At 41.6% G+C, this 20092-nt stretch overlaps 1 protein-coding gene across 1 annotated transcript in view; it reads left to right on the top strand.

The window, feature by feature from the left end:
- The window catches only part of Piwil4 (piwi-like RNA-mediated gene silencing 4), a 38469-nt gene that overhangs the window by 2080 nt on the left and 16297 nt on the right, over nucleotides 1–20092 (top strand). Inside the window, exons 2-11 of the mRNA XM_013009541.1 lie at nucleotides 141–297; nucleotides 1407–1485; nucleotides 5247–5378; nucleotides 7279–7493; nucleotides 9945–10066; nucleotides 12362–12442; nucleotides 14405–14602; nucleotides 16308–16419; nucleotides 17655–17778; nucleotides 18400–18527. Coding sequence (XP_012864995.1) covers nucleotides 141–297; nucleotides 1407–1485; nucleotides 5247–5378; nucleotides 7279–7493; nucleotides 9945–10066; nucleotides 12362–12442; nucleotides 14405–14602; nucleotides 16308–16419; nucleotides 17655–17778; nucleotides 18400–18527 — 1348 coding nt within the window. The remainder of the gene's footprint in view (nucleotides 1–140; nucleotides 298–1406; nucleotides 1486–5246; nucleotides 5379–7278; nucleotides 7494–9944; nucleotides 10067–12361; nucleotides 12443–14404; nucleotides 14603–16307; nucleotides 16420–17654; nucleotides 17779–18399; nucleotides 18528–20092) is intronic.

Genomic DNA, 20092 nt, shown 5'->3' with positions numbered 1-20092 from the left:
AGCCTCGCCGCCCTGCAGCCTCGCCGCCGGTAAGCCCCCTCCTTTCTTCCCGCCGTGCCCTCCGGGGGCCTCCTTCTCTGAAGGACGGCACCTTCGCCCAGCTTGAGTCTTCCAGACGCTTCTCCCCGTGTTCCTTCCAGGGCCGCGTCCGAGCAAGACAGAGTGTGGCCGCGCGAGCCCCTCAAGAGTCGCTACTTGCTGCGTTCTAACTTGGCCGTACATTTTTGGGGAGAAAAGTGGCCCTGTTCATACCATGATGTGGATTATAGTCTGGTACAGTTCGGCCTTGTTTACCGGGTACATCAGTAATCCCTAACACTCTTCAGTAATCCCTAACACTCACCAATGATCCCTAACACTCACACCAATAATCCCTAACACTCACCAATAATCCCTAACACACCAATAATCACTGACACTCACACCAATAATCGCTAACACTCATCAATAATCCCTAACACACCAATAATCCCTGACACACCAATAACCTTAACACTCACATCGATAATCCCTAACACTCACACTAATAATCCCTAACACTCACATCAATAATCCCTGACACACCAGTAATCCCTAACACACCAATAATCCCTAACACACTGGAGGTGGTTGATTCAGCTGCTGTTGCTTGGTTAGCCACTTTGAGCTGGTTGCTAGTCACGGGTGGTAGATTAGCCACTTTGAGTTGGTTGCTAGTCACGGGTGGTAGATTAGCCACTTTGAGTTGGGTTGGTTGCTAGTCACGGGTGGTAGATTAGCCACTTTGAGCCAGTTGCTGGTCTTGAGTGACAGATCGGACGGACCCTCAGGAAAGCACAGTTTAACTCTATCTCCAGAATTTTGAGCCACCTTTTAGACTTAGAGTAAAAGTGCTCAGCTGAGTAGTTTGTGGTCATTTTACTTTCATTTTCATGAAAGCGGTCTTCTCTTGATTTCACTCATTTTGTAGTAATTTTTGGAACAAAGACAAGCATTTTCCATGAAAAGAGAAAATGTGAGTGGTTCTCTCTCCACTGTTTTTAAAGAAGTTGGCCAGTTTATGCAGAGGGAGTTGTCTTCTAGACCTGTGCCTAGAGGCCCGGTCCAGGTTCAATTTATATCCACGTCCCATAGTCCGGGAGGCAAACAGTCCGTGCATGTTTGTGCCCCTTCTTTCTGACGGGTTTCCTGAACACAAAGATCAACCCGCACACATGGGTCTGACACTGTGTTTTCCGGTTGGTACTGAAAGCAGTTTCATGCCCAGAATGGGCATGGTTTCCTCATCAAGAGCTTTACCCATTCATATTTTCTTTTCCTGGATCATCTTTATCTAAGGATTTAGGAGGTGACAGTGACTGATCTGACCTTGTGATAATGTTCTGACTGAGACTCCTATCTGAACAAGATGTTTTCCCTTTTGATAGACCACATCAGTTGATCCTGGTGACGGTGAAGTGGCCTCATGCAGTGGCTTCCTGGGAACCAGCGGGACTTCACAGCAAGGTAAGCTCTGCTGAGGCTGTTCCCCTGAGCTTTGTTCCCTGGAATAGAGCAAGAGGGACTTCATTCACCCAACCTTAGAGACCTAGGCTTGGTTTGTGAACACTTTTTTTTTTGAATGCCTATAGTCATGTACTTAGAAGTTCCCTAACATGGAGTCAGCTGCTAATGCTTAGTAAGTGGTAATTCGCTGTCTTGAGGAAGCCAGTGTTCTGATTCTGTCTATTCAGTGAAGAATTTTGAGAGGAAGAAAAACCCTCTAGGAATCTATGACATCCAAATGCAATGCTATCATTACCTGCTGGGATGGCCGAAGCCTGGCAAATGCTGCTGCTGACTTTGCATCTTCCCTGGGACACACACCCCTGTCGGGTGGTAGCTCTCTTCCCTGGGACACACACCCCTGTCCGGTGGTAGCTCTCTTCCCTGGGACACACACCCCTGTCGGGTGGTAGCTCTCTTCCCTGGGACACACACCCCTGTCTGGTGGTAGCTCTCTTCCCTGGGACACACACCCCTGTCGGGTGGTAGCTCTCTTCCCTGGGACACACACCCCTGTCGGGTGGTAGCTCTCTTCCCTGGGACACACACCCCTGTCTGGTGGTAGCTCTCTTCCCTGGGACACACACCCCTGTCGGGTGGTAGCTCTCTTCCCTGGGACACACACCCCTGTCGGGTGGTAGTTCATTTCCTTGCAACCCTGATGTGGTCTTGGGATCTTTGTCAACATGCCACTGTAAGTACACTGTCACAATAGGAGTTGGCATGCCCAGTGTATTAATTATAAGTTTGCATAACAAGATAACAGAGACTAGGTGCTTAAATAATAGAAATGTATTTTCTCATAATTCTGGAGGCATCAAATCTGAGATCAAGGTGTTGGCAGGGTTATTCCTTTTGAGGCCTCTCTCCATGGCTTGTAGCTGGGCTTGTTTCTCCCTGCTTCTACGTAATGTTTTTTTCTGCATATGTTTGTGTTCTAATTCCTCCTCTTATGACATCAGACCAATTAGTAGTCACTTTAATTACCTAACTTTAACTTACCTTTTTAAAGATCTGTCTTCAAATAACAGTAACATTCTGAAGCACCATGGGTTCAGATTTCTACATATGCATGTAGGGGGACACAGTTCACCCGATAACCTCAGGTGAAACCTGTTAGTTCCCCTGTTCTGGCCACCAAATTCGTTTTTCAATTTCTAACAAATGTGAATGCCCTGGGCACCTAGGACCTCCCAAACTGGGAGTCTGGGGCTCTTACCCATCACATGATTGGTTTTTCATTCCTGGCGGGAGATTCTCTGGTTCCACTTAGACGCCCCTTCTTTTCCTGGCAGGAAATTCTCCAGCCCCCTTTCACACCCACCATGTAATCCGATTTACACAAAGAGAGGGAGTACACCAGATTGCACCATTCAGGCATCATTCCACCTTCCAGACTGTTTTTCCATGTTGGCTGTACATTCTTTTTTGTTGTTGTTGTTTGTTTTTGTTTTTGTTTTTTTGGGGTCCAGTCGTGGGACCTGAACTTGGCCTGGGCGCTGTCCCTCAGCTCTTCAGCTCAAGGCTAGCGCTCTACCACTTGAGCCACAGCGCCACTTCTGGCTTTTTTTTCTTTTTGCTTATGTGGTGCTGAGGAATCGAACCCAGGGCCTCAGGCATGCAAGGCAAGCACTCTACCACTGAGCCACCTTCCCAGCCCCGGCTGTACATTCTTACAAATAGCAAGTGATGGAAATCCTTCATCTTTGGAAAACAAATTCAATTTCTGTTTATTTAATTTATACAGTTTACATACATATATAATTACCTTTTTATCTGTTGAATCCATCATTCTTTGCAAGTTTTATCAGTCTTGCTCAACTGAAAATCTATTCCCATTAAATGATAAATTCCCCTTTTCCCTCAGTCCTTAATATTTACCATCCTACAGTAGCCTGAAATTTTAGAAAATGTCCAACATCTTTTGAAATCAGGATCATTGGATGATATAAGACAGTCTACTGAGGTTAATATAATTTGAGAATAGAATAGAATTCATAGGATAGCATTATATTGAAAGTAGATTTTGAATAGATTTTTAAATTAAATTTTATTTTCTTCATTTAACAAATTGTGTGTCATGATTAATATTATGGCCTCTGGATTTAAGATGTATAATTTCTACCTCTCAATTTATTGATCTGTAAAATAAAGAAGTGACAACGAATTTTTAAAAGTTTATTTTCTTGAGAAACAGACTCTATTGAGAACGATAAAGCCAGTTGTTCTGAGCAGGTAAAAGTGACGACATCTGGGAATTGCATTTAGTATCTATCCCACAGGAGATTCCAAGCCAGGGTTCTAGAGATTCATTACTCATATTATTTTCAAATAATGTACTTTAATATTTTGATTTTTGGCATTCTGTTGTCTTCAAAGTGTCAAAGACACATCAGAAAACCCCAGCACCTCTTATACTATTTAAACAGGGAACATTCATTTTGAAATAAATTTTAAGCCAGGCGCTGGTGGCTCACACCTGTAATCCTGGCTACTTAGGAAGCTGCTATCAGAGGATTGCATTTCAAAGCCAACCTGGGCAGGAGACTCTGTGAGACTCCAATCTCCAATTAAACACCAGAAAACTGGAGTACAGCTGTGCCTCAAAGTGGTAGAGAGCTAGCCTTGAGCAAAAAGCACTCAGGGACAGCACTTGGGTCCTGAGCCCCACAACTCATGAAAAGAAAAAAGGAAGGAAAGGAAGGAAACAATTTTAATGTGTTTAATTTAAGGTGTTAATTTAATGTGTTCAGGATAGTTCCTTTTCTTTTCACTGGGAAAAGAAAGGGTTCCAACCCCACTCTGTGCAGACACTGGTATGGAACTCCAGTGTGCTTTCAAGAAGGAAAACAGGAACAGTTTTACAGAGCTAGACATAGGGAGACAGATTTCTCGCCTTATAAAAAAAAAGTTTAACATATAATGAAAAGGGCATGGGTGGGATTGGGACAGTTGGGGAGAAATTATGGAAAGGATGACACTGATCAAAATGCATGGTACTCATACACTTACATGTTAAATTGAAATCCCTTTGTATAACTAAAGATAATAAAAATTAAGAATATAATTAGAGGGGCTGGGGAGGTGGCTCAGTGGTAGAGTGCTTGCCTTGCATGCATGAGGCCCTGGGTTCTATTCCCCAGCACTGCATAAGCAAAAAGATAAAAGCCGGAAGTGGCGCTGTGGCTCAAGTGGTAGAGCACTAGCCTTGAGCTAAAAAAGAGCTGAGGGACAGCGCCCAGGCCCAGAGTTCAGGCCCCACAACCGGACCCAAAAAATAAAAATAAAAAAATAAAAAAAAATATATATATATAATTAGAACACTAACTCAGCATATTTTATTTATTTCTACAAAATGTTCCATACTTCATTCACAGTCTAATTTCTAGGTGAAAAACTTTTGCATAGTTAAGAACATTTTAAAATTCGCAAGCATCTGGGGCTGGGAAGGTGGCTCAGTGGTAGAGTGCTTGCCTTGCATGCATGAGGCCCTGGGTTCAATTCCTCAGCACCACATAAGCAGAAAAAGCCAGAAATGGTGCTGTGGCTCAAGTGTTAGAATGCTAGCCTTGAGCTGAAGAGCTGAGGGACAGAGCCCAGGCCCACGACTGACAAAAAAAACAAATCATAAACATCTGAGTTTTTAGATTCATTATTGATCCTAGTGGTAGACAATATCATCAGAATGATACGTGAGTTATTATTGTGTTCTCATATTTTAGACAAAGATGGTTTATCTTTGGATAATGTTAGAAGTACTGTTGCAGAAAGAAGTGTGAAGATGAAACGGGACTTCATGGACCTGGGTATCTGTATCAGACAGAAATTGGCACATGTGAAAGACTGTAAAACAGGTATGCCGTAAGCATTTTTTTTGTGTGTGTGTGGGGGGGTGGGTCTGTCGTGAGGCTTGAACTTGGCCTGAGCACTGTCCCTAAGCTCTTCACCTCAAGGTGAGCACTCTACCACTTGAGCCACAGCGCCATTTGTGGTGTTTTGGTGGTTAATTGGAGGTAAGAGTCTCATGGACTTTCCTGCCTAGGCTGGCTTTGAACCTCGATCTTCAGATCCCAGCCTCCTGAGTAGCTAGGATTACAGGCATAAGCCACCGACACCCTGCTCATAGTACTTTTTTTTTTTTTTTGTCGGTCGTGGGGCTTGAACTCTGGGCCTGGGCGCTGTCCCTCAGCTCTTCAGCTCAAAGCGAGTGCTCTACCACTTGAGCTACAGCGCCACTTCCGGTTTTCTAGTGGTTTATTGGAGATAGGAGTCTCACGGTCTCTCCTGCCCGGGCTGGCTTTGAACCGAGATCCTCAGATCTCAGCCTCCTGAGTAGCTAGCATTACAGGCGTGAGCCACCAGCGCCTGGCTACTTTTTTTTTTTTTAATGGTAACAAGTCTTGCTTAAAAAATTTCCATTCCTACATCTAAGATAAACAAGTTCATATGCTTGTAGAATATGTGCTGTGTGTGAAGTACTGTCTAGATACTTTAGATGTTATGCCATCATCTAGCAAACTTACTCATGCATGCACAGAGAGAGAGACAGACAGACAGAAAAGAAAATATTTTGTGAAATAGTCCTTACCTTACCACCTGTCAGGTATTTTCATCCATTGTGCAGTGTGTATGGGGCTGATATAGAAGATCTTAAAAGATCTCATCTGACATTCTCTAGGTTGGCTTCCCTTGGTCCATTTATATGGGATGCTATGTTGCCATTTCCTGGGGATCTGAAAGAACAAAAGAGATCTTTCCTTTAAAATAGCCCCATGACTCCTGGCTCCTAACAGATCTATACAGAGACTGAGAAAACACTGAGGGACACAAAACATGTTTTTCTTCCTCACCACTTCGGAGGCTCATGCTTCTACTTCCTCCATGAGAAAAGAAAAGTCATGCTTATTTGATATCATTCTTTTCTGTAAGTCAGAGTACAGGAATCATACATTCTATAATGCAGACTGTGTGTGTTTTCATGAAGAGAGAAGAGGTAAGAAGAAACTCCTTAGTCATCTCTTAGATTTTGTCCTGAGGCAGAATGAAGATTATGTCATCCTGAGTACTGACTATGCCATGTTTATCTCTGATTTTATCCTATGCACTTTTAAGCTGTAAGTAAAAATTTCTTTAGGAGGAAGGAACTTCTATACACACATATGGTCTCCCTACAGAAACTAGAAGCTCCAGGCCCTGTTGACTTTTACACAGAAAAGATACAGTTCCTTCCTAACTCCAGTCTTACTCCTCCATGTCTCAGGGGCTTGTTAGCTGTTTGCCTAATGATCTTATCACTGATGGAACCTTTCCAAGACTTACAGAAGTATGGTTACCTTTTGATTATTTTGGATTTCCCAGAGGTTGGGGAGTTACACTATTAGATGTAAGAACCTGTCCGTTTCTTTGTAATCTGACTTTAAAGCAGCATATGCAAATGTTACTGCAGCAGATTTCAATTGCAGTGATTGGAGCTGGAGGCAGGCTTGGGAGGAATTTGGGTTCATTAACTTCTCCCAAAGTTAAGAATGTTAGTTTCTGCTTCCATGTTTCTCTGTTGCCTTGCTTCACAAATGAAAGCATGTCAGTTCACAATGTGGTATGGCCGAGCTTCAAGTTTTAGACATCAGCTGCTACCACTGACTAAAAATGCTTGCTTTATAGCAACTATTATGCAAATATAAGTTTAAATATGATTAATGTTAATAGGTGTAATTTTTAGTGAAAAAATATTGTTATTTTTGTTTCTTTCCCCAGGTTCGAGTGGAATACCTGTGAATCTGGTTACAAATCTCTTCAATTTAGATATTCCCCGAGACTGGCATCTCTACCAGTACCATGTGACTTATAATCCAGATATCGAATCTAGAAGGCTGAGGATTGCTCTGCTTTATAATCACAGTGAACTTGCCAACAAAGCAAAAGCATTTGATGGTGCTATCCTTTTTCTTTCACAAAAGCTAGAAAAAAAGGTAGAATATGGTTTTCACCACATATGTGCGTATGTATATGCATGCAGACATATGCTTAGACATGTATATTTAAAAGATAGCAGCTAGGCGGCCGTGGCATATGTGTAATCCTAGCTACTCAGGAGACTGAGACCTGAGGATTGCAGTTCAAAGCCAAACCAGGCAGGAAAGTCCATGAGACTCTTTCCTCCAGTTAACCATAAGAAAACTGGAAGCAGTGCTGTGGCTCAATGTGGAAGTGCTCAGGGACAGCACTTAGGCCCTGAGTTCAAGCCCCACTACTGACCAAGAAAATAAAAAAGATAGGATTTTTTTTGTCATGAACAGTAAATTTTTTTTTAACTCTTAACTTTTTCCTGTTCCCAGCTGGAAAGCTCAGAGACTTCCTACGTTATCAGTATTTGATTACATGATTAAGCCCTCGATGTTCTAGCACTGTAAAAATAAGAGCTACAACTATCCTAAAAATAGGCATCATGTAAAATGTTTCCATAAATGGGAAATACCTTTAAAAACACCATGTACCTGTGTCTTCAGAGCTTTTAATTTGTTCTGTTTCATTTGCATCTGCAAATGAAATCTCAAATCTGCAAATCGCACCTGAATTACCAAACAGCTTCAGTCTTTGAATACAGAACTGACATTTCTTTTATGACTTGTTCTATCATATGAAATATATAGTGATGTGTTCTAAAAGTATTTTTAAGTTTGACCACTAGACATGAAAATAGATATTTTGTTATATCCACTGTTATGCTTTCAACATCTTCATTCTTAAAGATATTGATGTTCTTATCATAAATCTTGTTTTGTAGTAAAATTACTACAAAGAAAAAAACCAGTTTCTGTATGAAAAGTTAAAACACAGAATTAAATACTTATGTTACTTAGAAAGTGAATCCTTGGGCTGGGAAGGTGGCTCAGTGGTAGAGTGCTTGCCTTGCATGCATGAAGCCCTGGGTTTTTATTCCTCAGCACCACATAAGCAAAAAAAAAGAAAAAAAAAGCTTGAAGTGACTCTGTGGCTTAAGTGGTAGAGCCCTAGCCTTGAGCTGAAGAGCTGAGGGATAGTGCCCAGGCCCAGAGTTCAGGCCCCACTACCAAAAAAAAAAAAAGAAAAAGTGAATCCTTAAACTCAACATTTTAAGTAGCATGGTATAATAATGTAAGTTTAAATTTCCAGATTATAAGTACATATTTGGAAATTTACTCAAGAAATATAAGCAAACCGGGTACTGGTGGCTCACGCCTGTAATCCTAGCTACTCAGGATGCTGAGATCAGCCAGCCCGGGCAGGAAAGTCCATGCGACTCTTATCTCCAATAAACCACTAGAAAACTGGAAGTGGTGCTGGGGCTCAAGTGGTAGAGTGTTTGCCTTGAGCTGAAGAGCACAGGGATAGTGCCAAAGCCCAGAGTTCAAGCCCCACAACCGACCAAAAAAAAAAAAAAAAGATAAGCATTCTTGGGACCTTTATCCTTTAATGAGACCCTGTGCTTTTATGCTTAAAATTTAGTCAATTTCTAAGCCAGTTTCTAACTTGTTATCCTTGGAAAAAATCTCTGATGATAGATTGATACTTGTTTTCTGAATTCTTACATTAAAAAACGAATACAGTGCTAGGAGCTGTTACAGAAACAAATGTTTGCATTTTTACATTGTTAAAGCATGGTTCTAGGTTAGAAAAGTCCTAACAATTTCCTCAGTACCTTATCTTTCCTTCTTTTCTTTTTTTTTTCTTAAGGAGGAAAGATTTGTTTTGGCACATGGTTTCAAAGATTCCTTCTCAAATTTTCAGAATGAAATTTCTGGAATTTATTCTAACTTCTACCTTTATTCCTCCTCTCCTCATTTTTACTTTCTCTCTTGACTACTCTCTTTTGGTTTGTTTCTCTTCTCTGCTTCTCTGTTTTATGAATAAGCTTTTGAGCATGTGTAATTCACAAACTTGACAGGAGCAGTACAGCCCTCTAAGAGACTTATGGGCATCCAAGCGGTCCCTGAAAATGGGTGCATGTGTACTCTTGTGGTATATACATATGTGAAGCTTTCTTGGGAGGATATTTTTCATCTTTATCAGACTCTTAAAGTAATTCATGATATGTCTTCTTCTTGCTCACCAAAATGGTTACAGTCCACAGTTCTGGAATTCTTTGTGTATCAAATCGTCTAGCTATGCATCTGGCTTTAATTTTCCTTTTGTTAAGTTAGAGAATAGAGTGATAGATGATACCATATAAATGTATATATATAGGGGGGGAGAGACATACACACACTAAGGAATTAAATACTCCTCCCAACATAAGATGAACATTAAGTTATTAATTATATAGGAATATCTGTGGTTCTCTTTTCACTCATGTATATGAAACATGTGTGGCTTTCTGATACCTTCATCGTACATATTTGAGGAAGCCCAGCAGAGTGCCTTTTAAGTGCCTATTTTCCCAGGTCACAGAACTGTCAAGTAAAACTCACAGAGATGAAACCATAAAGATGACTGTCACTCTAACGTGTGAACTGCCCTCAAGCTCTCCTATGTGCATCCAGTTCCTCAATATCATCTTCAAAAAGTAAGGAATTTTAAATGTAAATTTAATTTGTACTATCAATACTTCTCAGCATAGAGCCTGGGTATTAAAATACTCAGTTGTTTGTGTTAGGTCTCAAGGCCCAGGTCCTTATCATAAGTTCCAGACCAGTGCTTTGAGTTAGAAATACTGTTGCTTTACTCCCTCCTCTTGTCTGGCTTTTTCTGAGTAAACCTGTGCTGGTGTTGGGCCATCTACTTGTCTACTATGTCCCTTTTTTTGAGGGGGTGAGGGGACAGTCATGGGCTTGAACTTGAACTCAGGGCCTGGGTGCTGTCCCTGAGCTCTTTTTGCTCAAGGCTAGTGCTCTACCACTTTGAGCCACAGCTCCACTTCTGATTTTCCAGTGCCTGGGCTGGCTTTGAACCATGATCCTCAGATCTCAGCCTCCTGAGTAGAAGGGGTGAAGGTGTGAGCCACTGGCACCGTTTAGTGTGTACCTTTTTAACCTAACAATGTGTAGGCTATACCCCAGCATCATCACTGGGACAGTTTCTTTTTAATATGTACTTTTATGTATTTGACAATAATGTGCAAGCATCTGCCACAGCCTCTGGTTAGCACAAATCATCATTATCAGAACTGAGTATTAGGAGAACTGAGACAAGGCATTGAAGGATTATTGACATTCCATTGGTAGGAGGGTGCCTTTTTGCTTTTCTTTTCTAGTACTCCATTACATCTTGACCCCTAGACATCAGTTCACTGTGTTTGCTTAATCAGCTGAAGGACTTATTTTTCTCCTAGCTGGTTGATTAGAATATAAAAGGCAACCGCCATCTGCTTTCTGTCCTGGCAACACCTTCTCCCCCTCCCCTTGATCACATAGACACCTGGGGTAGAAGGAAGGAACTAAACTATTCATTGTTCTTCAGGCCTAATATAAGGATCATTTGTTCCAAAATCATCTTGGGTAGGATTTAATCAAGTGCAAATTCTCTAGCTCCACACCAGATCTAATACATAGACTATCATGGGTGGGGCCTGGGAATCAAAGTGCTTCCCAGCTGACTGGTGGATACTGTAAAGCCTATGCACAGTTAGGAAGAGCTTGTGTGAGTCATTCCCATGCACTGCTCAGAAACCTTAGCCAACCACCCATTTGCCCAGGCCAGCCTCTGGAGAGGACAGACTCAGGCAAGTTTTGGCTTTGGTGAGTAGGGGATATACATAATGAAACACCACACACAGTTACACTCTTTCCTAATTCTAACCCTAAACTTGTCTTGTCTCTCTTGATCATATCTGACATTTCCCTTTTCAGAAGCCAGTCTGGCTTCTGAAATAACCCCTCTGAGTGGTTTATTGTGAGTTAGTTGACACTTGTAAGATGCCTTCCATTGGCGAAGCCTTTTCAATTGTTTTATCTTACAACGTGCTTACTGAGCACCCCGAGGAAGGTACTTGTTATAGAAATCTGACTTTATAAATAGGGAGATGATAATATTCAGGCTAGTGGTTGAAACCCTAACTATTCATAAGGCTGATATATGGGGATTGTGGTTCATATCCAGCCTAGGCAGAAGAGTCCATGAGACTCTTATCTGCAGCAAAAAGCAGGAGGTGGTGATGTTGCTCAAGTGGTAGAGTGCCAGGGAGAATGCTCTAGCCCTGAGTTCAAGCCATAGCACCCACACAATAAAGATAATAAATAATAAATAAGCAAGACTTGAGCTTGTGACATTTGGTAACCCACATCACAGAGGTAGAACCCTTTCATTCTGACTTGGACTCAAACTCTATTACCCCTCTCCTCCCCCCCTCCCCCCCGCCATGCAGTCACCTCCTTTTTGTGATCTGAGGTACTGGAAGTGACTGGACAAGTGGCAAAGGGTCACCCCAGTGAGGTAAGATCTTTGAGCAGCTTGAACAGCTTTATCAGAAATCTTGCCTCTTCTCAAAATGGGGAAGAGGCAAGTTGCCTCACCCTTTCCAGCTTACTATAGTAACCACAGCTGCAGTTCAATGTTAAAGTAACCACAGCTGCAGTTCGGTGTTACAGTAACCACAGCTGCAGTTCAGTGTTACAGTAACCACAGCTGCAGTTCATAATGGACCACAAATTTATCATTGAAGTTAAGCTCAGAGAAAAATAACTTCACTGTGTCATTCTCAAATGCAATGACAGTCCAAATATAGATGGATATTTAGTGTGTAAATATTCTAGAAGAAAAAAAATCTACGCATTCTAAGTATTTTGTGTTCAGCTTGAGTACAATTTTAGAACTATACTTTATTGACTAATATTTACCAAAGATTCAAAAAATACCCTTGCAGGATATTAAAAAAGTTGTCCATGTACCAAATTGGAAGGAACTTCTATAACCCTTCAAAGGCAGTGGAAATTCCCCAGCACAAGTAAGTTTGTATTTTCTGTTCCTCTGAAATGGTCATAGTGTGAGCAGGGTAGTTTATAATGCAATATAACATTATGCCTCCTGTGAGGGTCTCTGTAATTTGGAATGTACTGGACTTTTATAATTTTTGAGTATTTTTTAGAGAATGGTAGAGTGAAATGTGAAGCCTTATGTTGTTCTATACAAAGACAGTATCATAAATTATAGAAGAAATTCAGAAATTGAATTTTATGAATATAAAAATGAAAAAAATAAGATGAACTGTGTGTTGTAACACATAGCTGGTTTCCTGTGGTCTTATTGAAGTTAGAACATTCAAGGTGGTTGGCATGACATCATTGTGGGTAAATAGAGAATTCAACAGAGCTACCTTAGTGAAGGCAAAATCATTCAGAATACTTGTATATTATTTCCAAACTGGGAAGTTGGTGCTGCAGGGAAAGTGTCAATCCTGCCTTATACTCATTAATACATAGCTCTCTGGAAAAAATACATATATATACACACACATATATAATATAGATTATGTGGGCATGTATATAAATAATACATATGGTTGTTCTCTGTTATTCTTTATTACCTTATATTAATTAGTACATAATTCTCCAGAAAAAAGTACATATATACACATACATATATAATGTGTGTTTAATATAGATTATGTGTGTGTGTGTGTGTACACACAATACACATGGTTGTTCCCTATTATTCTTTATTACCTTAAACTGGTTGGTACATAGCTCTCCAGAAAAATAAATACACATACACACATATGTACAATGTATACTTAATATACATTGTATGTATATGTATAACATATAGTTCCTCTCTATTCTCTATTACCTTAGACTTTCTCCAGAAAAAAAGAAAAAAGTACATGTGTATATATATGACATGTATATATAAAGACAGATATATAAACAAAGTGCATAAAGGATTGAAAATCTGTGTGGATAGGAATATCCATGGGTTCATTGTTGAGCTAAGTTACAACAAGTACCCGGTACGTATGCTTGTCCTGCAGATTGGCTAGTATCACAAGCTAAGCTTTCAAAGGGTAGACTAGAATTACTTGTAAAAAAAAAAATTGTCCTTTTGTTCATGTCATTTCTGTAACTTCTTATTCAAGACTTTCAGTCCATATAGAAAGGATCTATAGCCTGGACTCTGGTTTCTTTTATATCTCTGCAAATGAAATCACTCAGGGCTTCAAGCACTCCCTTGGCTTTCACTGGAGGCTAGCACTCTACCACTAAGCCACACCTCTACTTTGAGCTTTTGGGCAGTTAACTGGAGACCAGTGTCTCACAGACTTTTCTTCTAAACAGTGCTCAGATCTCAGCCTCCCGAGTAGCTAAAATGAAAGGCATAAGTCACATTTTTGGCTCTCACTGCTGGGAGCATGATGCTGAAATCCAGTGGGTAGAGACAAGGAATGCTGCTCACCATCCTACAATGCAAAGAACAGCTCCTAAGCAAGAGTTATGCAGTCTGAATATCAGTAGTACCAAGGTCCTACATGTATACTAAACACTCCAACAGAAAATAAAAATTTTAGTTAGCAACTGGAAGAAATTACACTAAAGAAAAAGTTACCTGTAGGGAATTAGAGTGAAAATCATCACTTAAAAATCTCTGTTGTGTCAGGTACGGGTGGCTCACACCTGTAATCTTAGCGAATCAGGAGGCTGAGATCGGAGGATCATAATCAGTGCCAGCCCAGGCAGGAAAAGTCAATGAGACTCTTATCTTCAATTTGCCACCAGAAAACCAGACATGGAGCTGTGGCTCAAAGTGGTAGAACACTAACATTAAGCAAAACAGTTCAGGAACAGTGCCTAAGCCCTGAGTTACAGCCCCACAAACCACACACACACACACACACACACACACACACATCTTTATTTTTCTGGTATAACATTTTAAATACAATATTTTTTCTTCTTTTAATTTGTTTTTAAAGATTATCCCTTTGGCCTGGGTTTGCCATTTCTGTGTCACATTATGAAAGCAGGCTCCTGTTTAGTGCTGATGTAAGTTATAAAATTCTCCGGAATGAAACTGTTCTGGAGTTTATGACTGATCTCTGTTACAACGCTGCTATGTCTGACTTCACCCAGATGTGTGAGAAACAGCTTATAGGGCGCATTGTCCTTACAAGGTAAACATCTACTCAGTGTTTTCTATAGAGTGAATGACTTGGGTTTCTGTGAATAGGAATTTCATGGGAGCACTGGCCACAGCACAAGTCTGATAAGTTTGGCCACCTGTGCAGAAGATGTGGCTACTCTCCATTGTCTAAAGTTCAGGCTGTCTCAAGCTGGCATGGTCCCAACATTATTACTTGTTGTATACCCTTCTTCTGTTCTGACCCTCAGCAGCCTGAACTTTGTCACTTTAGTGCTCCTGCCTGGGCTCCCTGCCCCAAGTTCTGTATTTCAAATTTTCACCTCCACAGATGAAGTATAAGTATGTTACTCACCTGCCTGTTCCCATAAACACTTTGCTTTCAGCCAACTCTTGATGATCATTATATTGCATTTTATTAGGTTATAGTACTGAACAGGAGATCCATAGCTTACCTTTTTTGTAAGATTTAGGGTCTTTTAGATCAAGAGCAAGTTTTATTTTTTGTAAACTTCTACATTTATATATATATATATATATATATATATATAATTTTCCCTCCATACACATTGAACTGGATTAAAAATTGGTGGGTTAAATGACTTCCTGAATTCAAAAAATTCAGCACATCCTTTTTTTTTTTTTTCTGGTCCTGAGCCTTAAACTCAGGGCTTGGGTGCCGTCCCTGAGCTTCTTTCACTGAAGGCTAGCAATCTACCACTTGAGCCACAGCACCACTCTTGGCTTTTTCTGGGTAGTTTATTGGAGATGAGAGTCTCACAGACTTTTCTTCCCAGGCTGGCTTCAAACCATGATCCTCAGATCTCAGCCTCCTGAGTATTAGCATATACCTAGTAAGAAATAATTTTATTACTGTTAAGGTATAGTACAGAGGGCCTACCATTTCCTAAGTCAGGTAATGAGAACATTTCTTCTTTTGGGCATTGTCGTCCCTTCCTTTGCTTTCCCCCCAGATCCCCCTTTCCCTGCCCAGACAGCATATAGTTTTGCTGATCCAAAGAGGTGTCTTAGGGACTGTGTTAGTCTTCGCCTTCCACTTAAAGTTACTTTCTGGGTCATATAGGAGAGGGGTAGTTCAATTCCATACTGCTGGGCCAGGAAGATCTCCCTCTGCACTTCTGTCAAGATTTTGATGGGTCAGCATACCACACTCTTTCAAGAAGCCTCCTTTCAGGATACCTAGCTCTGGAGAAACTTGCCTTGGAGATTTCTGTGGGCTGGAGCACATGACAGGATGTTGCAGGCTACGCAGTTCTGGTGGGGAAGAGTGGTCTTAGGCAACCTGACCCACGTTGATTAAACAAGACGGCAGATCTGTGTGGTTGCTTAGCCTACTTGGTATTTATTATGAGAAAGAATCCCTAGTTTCAGAGCAATTTGAATGACATCAGAACAGATGGGAAATTTTAAAGTAATGCTTCTTCAATTGAACATTTAACCATGATTTAACAGAAATGTCTGTCAGTGAGAAACACACATTGTATTCTACCAACTTTCTCACTGGATTTGTTGGAATACAAGATCTTGTTTGCCAAAATGGTAATACTCTTGTTAGGTAATACTTGAACATGCCAAAAAAATGCAACTATCTTATGTTACTGTCTCATAATTTCTGACATTCTGGAGTCTATCTTACACTTTAAGTAACAAGTGTAGTGAAATGGCTGCTTGTCTGCATGATCTGAAAAACTTTCTTAAAAGTTTCCTGTGTTTACCAGGTACAATAACAGAACCTACCGCATTGACGACATCAGCTGGTCGGTGAAGCCAGTGCACACCTTCAAGAGGCGGGATGGCTCAGAGATCTCCTACATAGATTATTACAAGCAGGTATGGATGTGTGTATTTCCTTTCATCTTAGCTTAGAGATCTTTTCATGTTCCTTCCCAGTGCAGGAAGTTCCCCCAAGTTACCAGGTGGAGTCTGCCTTCCAATAACATCTTCTCCCTTCTCTATTCCCTGTCCCCCAATTGGCTGAGATTCTCATTCTGCCTTCTGCTGCTTTCTGGTAGTCTCAGTATTCTCCTGATAATATCACTCACAAGCTTAAAACAACCCGTGATTTTTTTTATTGCTTTAGTAGTCAAATATGAGCTCTGCACACCTTTCTTTTTTTTTCTTTGTCAGTAATGGGACTTGAACTCAGGATCTGGGTCCTGTCCTTGAGCTTTTTTTTTTGCTGAAGGCTAATGATCTACTAAGCCAAACCTCCACCTCTGGTTTTCTAGTAGTTAATTGAAAGAAGAGTCTCATAGACTTTCCTGCCTGGGCTGGCTTCAAACCATGATCATCTGAGTAGCTAGGTTTACAGGTATGAACCAACAGTGCCTTGCAGGCCTTTTAAAATCCTTTATCATTTGGTCACTTTCTGCCTTTAAGCCTCATCTCTTGTATTCTGTCCCTTCCCTGTTTCTTGGCTGTTTCTCTCCTGTGTATTTTCACAAAAATAGCTTCCTTTCCCTCCTATTGTTTTAAACCAGACAACATTAAATATTCTTGACTATTTTTAGCTCAACAATCAGCTCACAGGGAAGCTCTGTGACTCTCTTTCCAGGGCTTAATGAACTTAGCTACATTAGATCATCTTAAGCAAGATATGAACAGTCTGATCTCTCTTAAACCTTAGTCTTTCTAAAGTATGACTTAAGCTCTTTGTTTCTGGACACCCACAGTTAGCACAATTCCTTGCATGTAGCAGATGCCCAAAGGACATTTACTGATGGTCTCCTGGTGCCTCTGGACACTGGCCCTGAGTCAGCTCCGGGGAAGTCTCTGGACTGTGTACAAATCAGCTGGAGGCTATTCTGAATCTGGATGAAACCCAGAGGAGCATGAAAATGGCTTTTTAAAAGTCTTATGACATAAAAGATAATTAAAATCATAAAGCTGAACCTTAAATATTTTTAAAAAAGTAAGTCCTTAAAAGAAAGTCGTAAAGTTCAGGAAACTGAGGGACATTTTTTTCTTCCACTAAAAAGGCTCATTTATGTATACATTTTGGGATTTGCTTCTTTCTTGCAGTGTTTCCATATTAACTTTCCCCTCATTAATCTTGCATTTTATAGCAGTATGATATTACTTTATCTGACCTAAATCAGCCAGTGCTTGTTAGTCTGTTGAAAAGCAAGAGAAATGACAACACTGAACCTTGGATTGTCCACCTGATACCAGAGCTTTGCTTTCTAACAGGTAATGTTTACCTTTTAAAACTCTGCTGGGCTGCAGACCACAGGCTCCTGAACCTCAGCAGTGGGCACAAACTACTTTATGGTGGCTGAGTGCCAGGGCAGTAATTAAATCATGGAGACAATAGTAAAAACAAGTGAAAGGACATAGTCCCCTTTGAAATCTATTTTCTCTATCCCATGCATTCCACTTGTTACTTTGGTATAAAATAGGCCTCTAGATATTTTACTAAAATCTAGCTGCTTTTTGCAGTATTTCTTTTTCCTGTTGGTTGTGGGGCTTGAACTCAGGACCTGGGTAATGTCCCTGAGCTCTTTTGCTCAAGGCAAACACTCTACCACTTTGCACCACAGCTCCACTTCAATTTTTCTGGTGGTTAATTGGAGATAACAGTCAACGTAGGACTTTTCCTGCCTCATCTGGCTTTGAACTGCCATCCTCAGATCTCAGCCTCCTGAATCACTAGGATTACAGGTGTGAGCTATCAGCACCCAGCAATTTTTTGAATTTTGGTAGTATGGAGACCAATATACTTTTGCTTTTCATCAGGTATATTATTACAGTGACACCAAAATGACCCTTAGTTGATTCTTGTGTGTTTACAAAGGCTGCTGTATTTCACAGGTCTGACTGCCCAGGCAGCCTCTGATTTTCATTTGATGAAGGCCATGGCTGCAGAAACAAAGCTCAGTCCTCTGAGCAGGCAGCAGCACCTGGCCAGGCTGGCTGACAACATCCAGAGGTACTGGGGTGTGTTTACGTTTCTTCCTTGATGAACATGTCTAACCTTGATGGCTCCTGACATCGATGTCTAGAGTCTAGAGGGTCAGCCCAGATACTTAGCAGTTCCAGATTGAAGCACAGCAGTGGGAACTTGTGCTGGTAGGCTTTAAACTCTGCTTCAGCTGGACAGCTAAGCTTTTGTGTTTAATACATTAGATCTGGGCAATTAGAATGTGGTTAGTGACATCTTCAGTTGACAGTATTTTGGATATTCTAGGTCAAATAACATGTTTATAGACTTCATTTGTTACTTTGTTAAAGTGTGTAGTAGAAAATTTTAAATAGTTTTGAGGTTTTGTTTTTTTGGTGGTACTAAGGCTTGAATGGAAGGCCTTAGGTTGGATAGACAAGCACTCTACTGCTGAGCCATGCCTCCAGCCCTTTTCTGTGCTGGTTGTTTTCTTAATTTTATTTTTTTATTGTTATTATAAAGGTGATGTACAGAGGGTTAAAGTTTTGTAAGTCAAGTAAAGAATACATATCTTTTTTGTGGGGGGGGTTGGTCGTGGGGCTTGAACTCTGGGCTTGGGTGCTGTCCCTGCGCTCTTCAGCTCAAGGCGAGCGCTCTACCCCTTGAGCCACAGCGCCACTTGTGGTTTTTGAGTGGTTTATTGGAGTCAAGAGTCTCATGGACTTTCCTGCCCCGGCTGGCTTTGAACTGGGATCCTCAGATCTCAGGCTCCTGAGTAGCTAGGATTACAGGCGTGAGCCACCAGCGCCCAGTCAAGAATACATACCTTTTTGGACAGTATCACCCTTTCCCTTGCTCTCTCCCGGTTTTTCCCTCCTGTTTCCCCCCACAAGTTGTACAGTTTATTTTCATTATAGTGTCCAATGAGTACCACTGCAGCATCTTCCCTCTATTTCTGTCCCTGACTTGGGCTCCTGAAAAAAGACAACAGTGTGCTGGTTATTTATGACGTAGGGTCTTGCTTCCTGCCTGGGCACACACCTGGTCTGCACTGATTCCTGTTGCCACTGAGGTGGCTGATGCCATCCCCACACCCCCTTCTCCTACTGAGAGGAGAGCCCACACCCCCTTCTACTGAGAGGAGAGCCCACACCCCCTTCTCCTACTGAGGGGCCCACACCCCCTTCTCCCACTGAGAGGAGCCCACACCCCCTTCTATTGAGAGGAGCCCACACCCCCTTCTCCTATTGAGAGGAGCCCATACCCCCTTCTCCTATTGAGAGAAGCCCACACCCCCTTCTCCCACTGAGGGGCCCACACCCCCTTCTACTGAGAGGAGCCCACACCCCTTCTCCCACTGAGGGGCCCACACCCCCTTCTACTGAGAGGAGCCCACACCCCCTTCTCCTATTGAGAGGAGCCCATACCCCCTTCTCCTATTGAGAGAAGCCCACACCCCCTTCTCCAACTGAGGGGCCCACACCCCCTTCTCCCACTGAGGGGCTCACACCCCCTTCTCCCACTGAGAGGAGCCCACACCCCCTTCTCCCACTGAGAGGAGCCCACACCCCCTTCTCCCACTGAGGGGCCCACACCCCCTTCTCCCACTGAGAGGAGAGCCCA

The sequence above is a fragment of the Dipodomys ordii genome, unplaced genomic scaffold (genome assembly GCF_000151885.1).
Source record: "Dipodomys ordii isolate 6190 unplaced genomic scaffold, Dord_2.0 Scaffold10, whole genome shotgun sequence".
NCBI lineage: Eukaryota > Metazoa > Chordata > Mammalia > Rodentia > Heteromyidae > Dipodomys > Dipodomys ordii.
The sequence above is the reverse complement of the archived record's forward strand: the minus strand, read 5'-3'. Positions and strand labels throughout refer to the sequence as shown.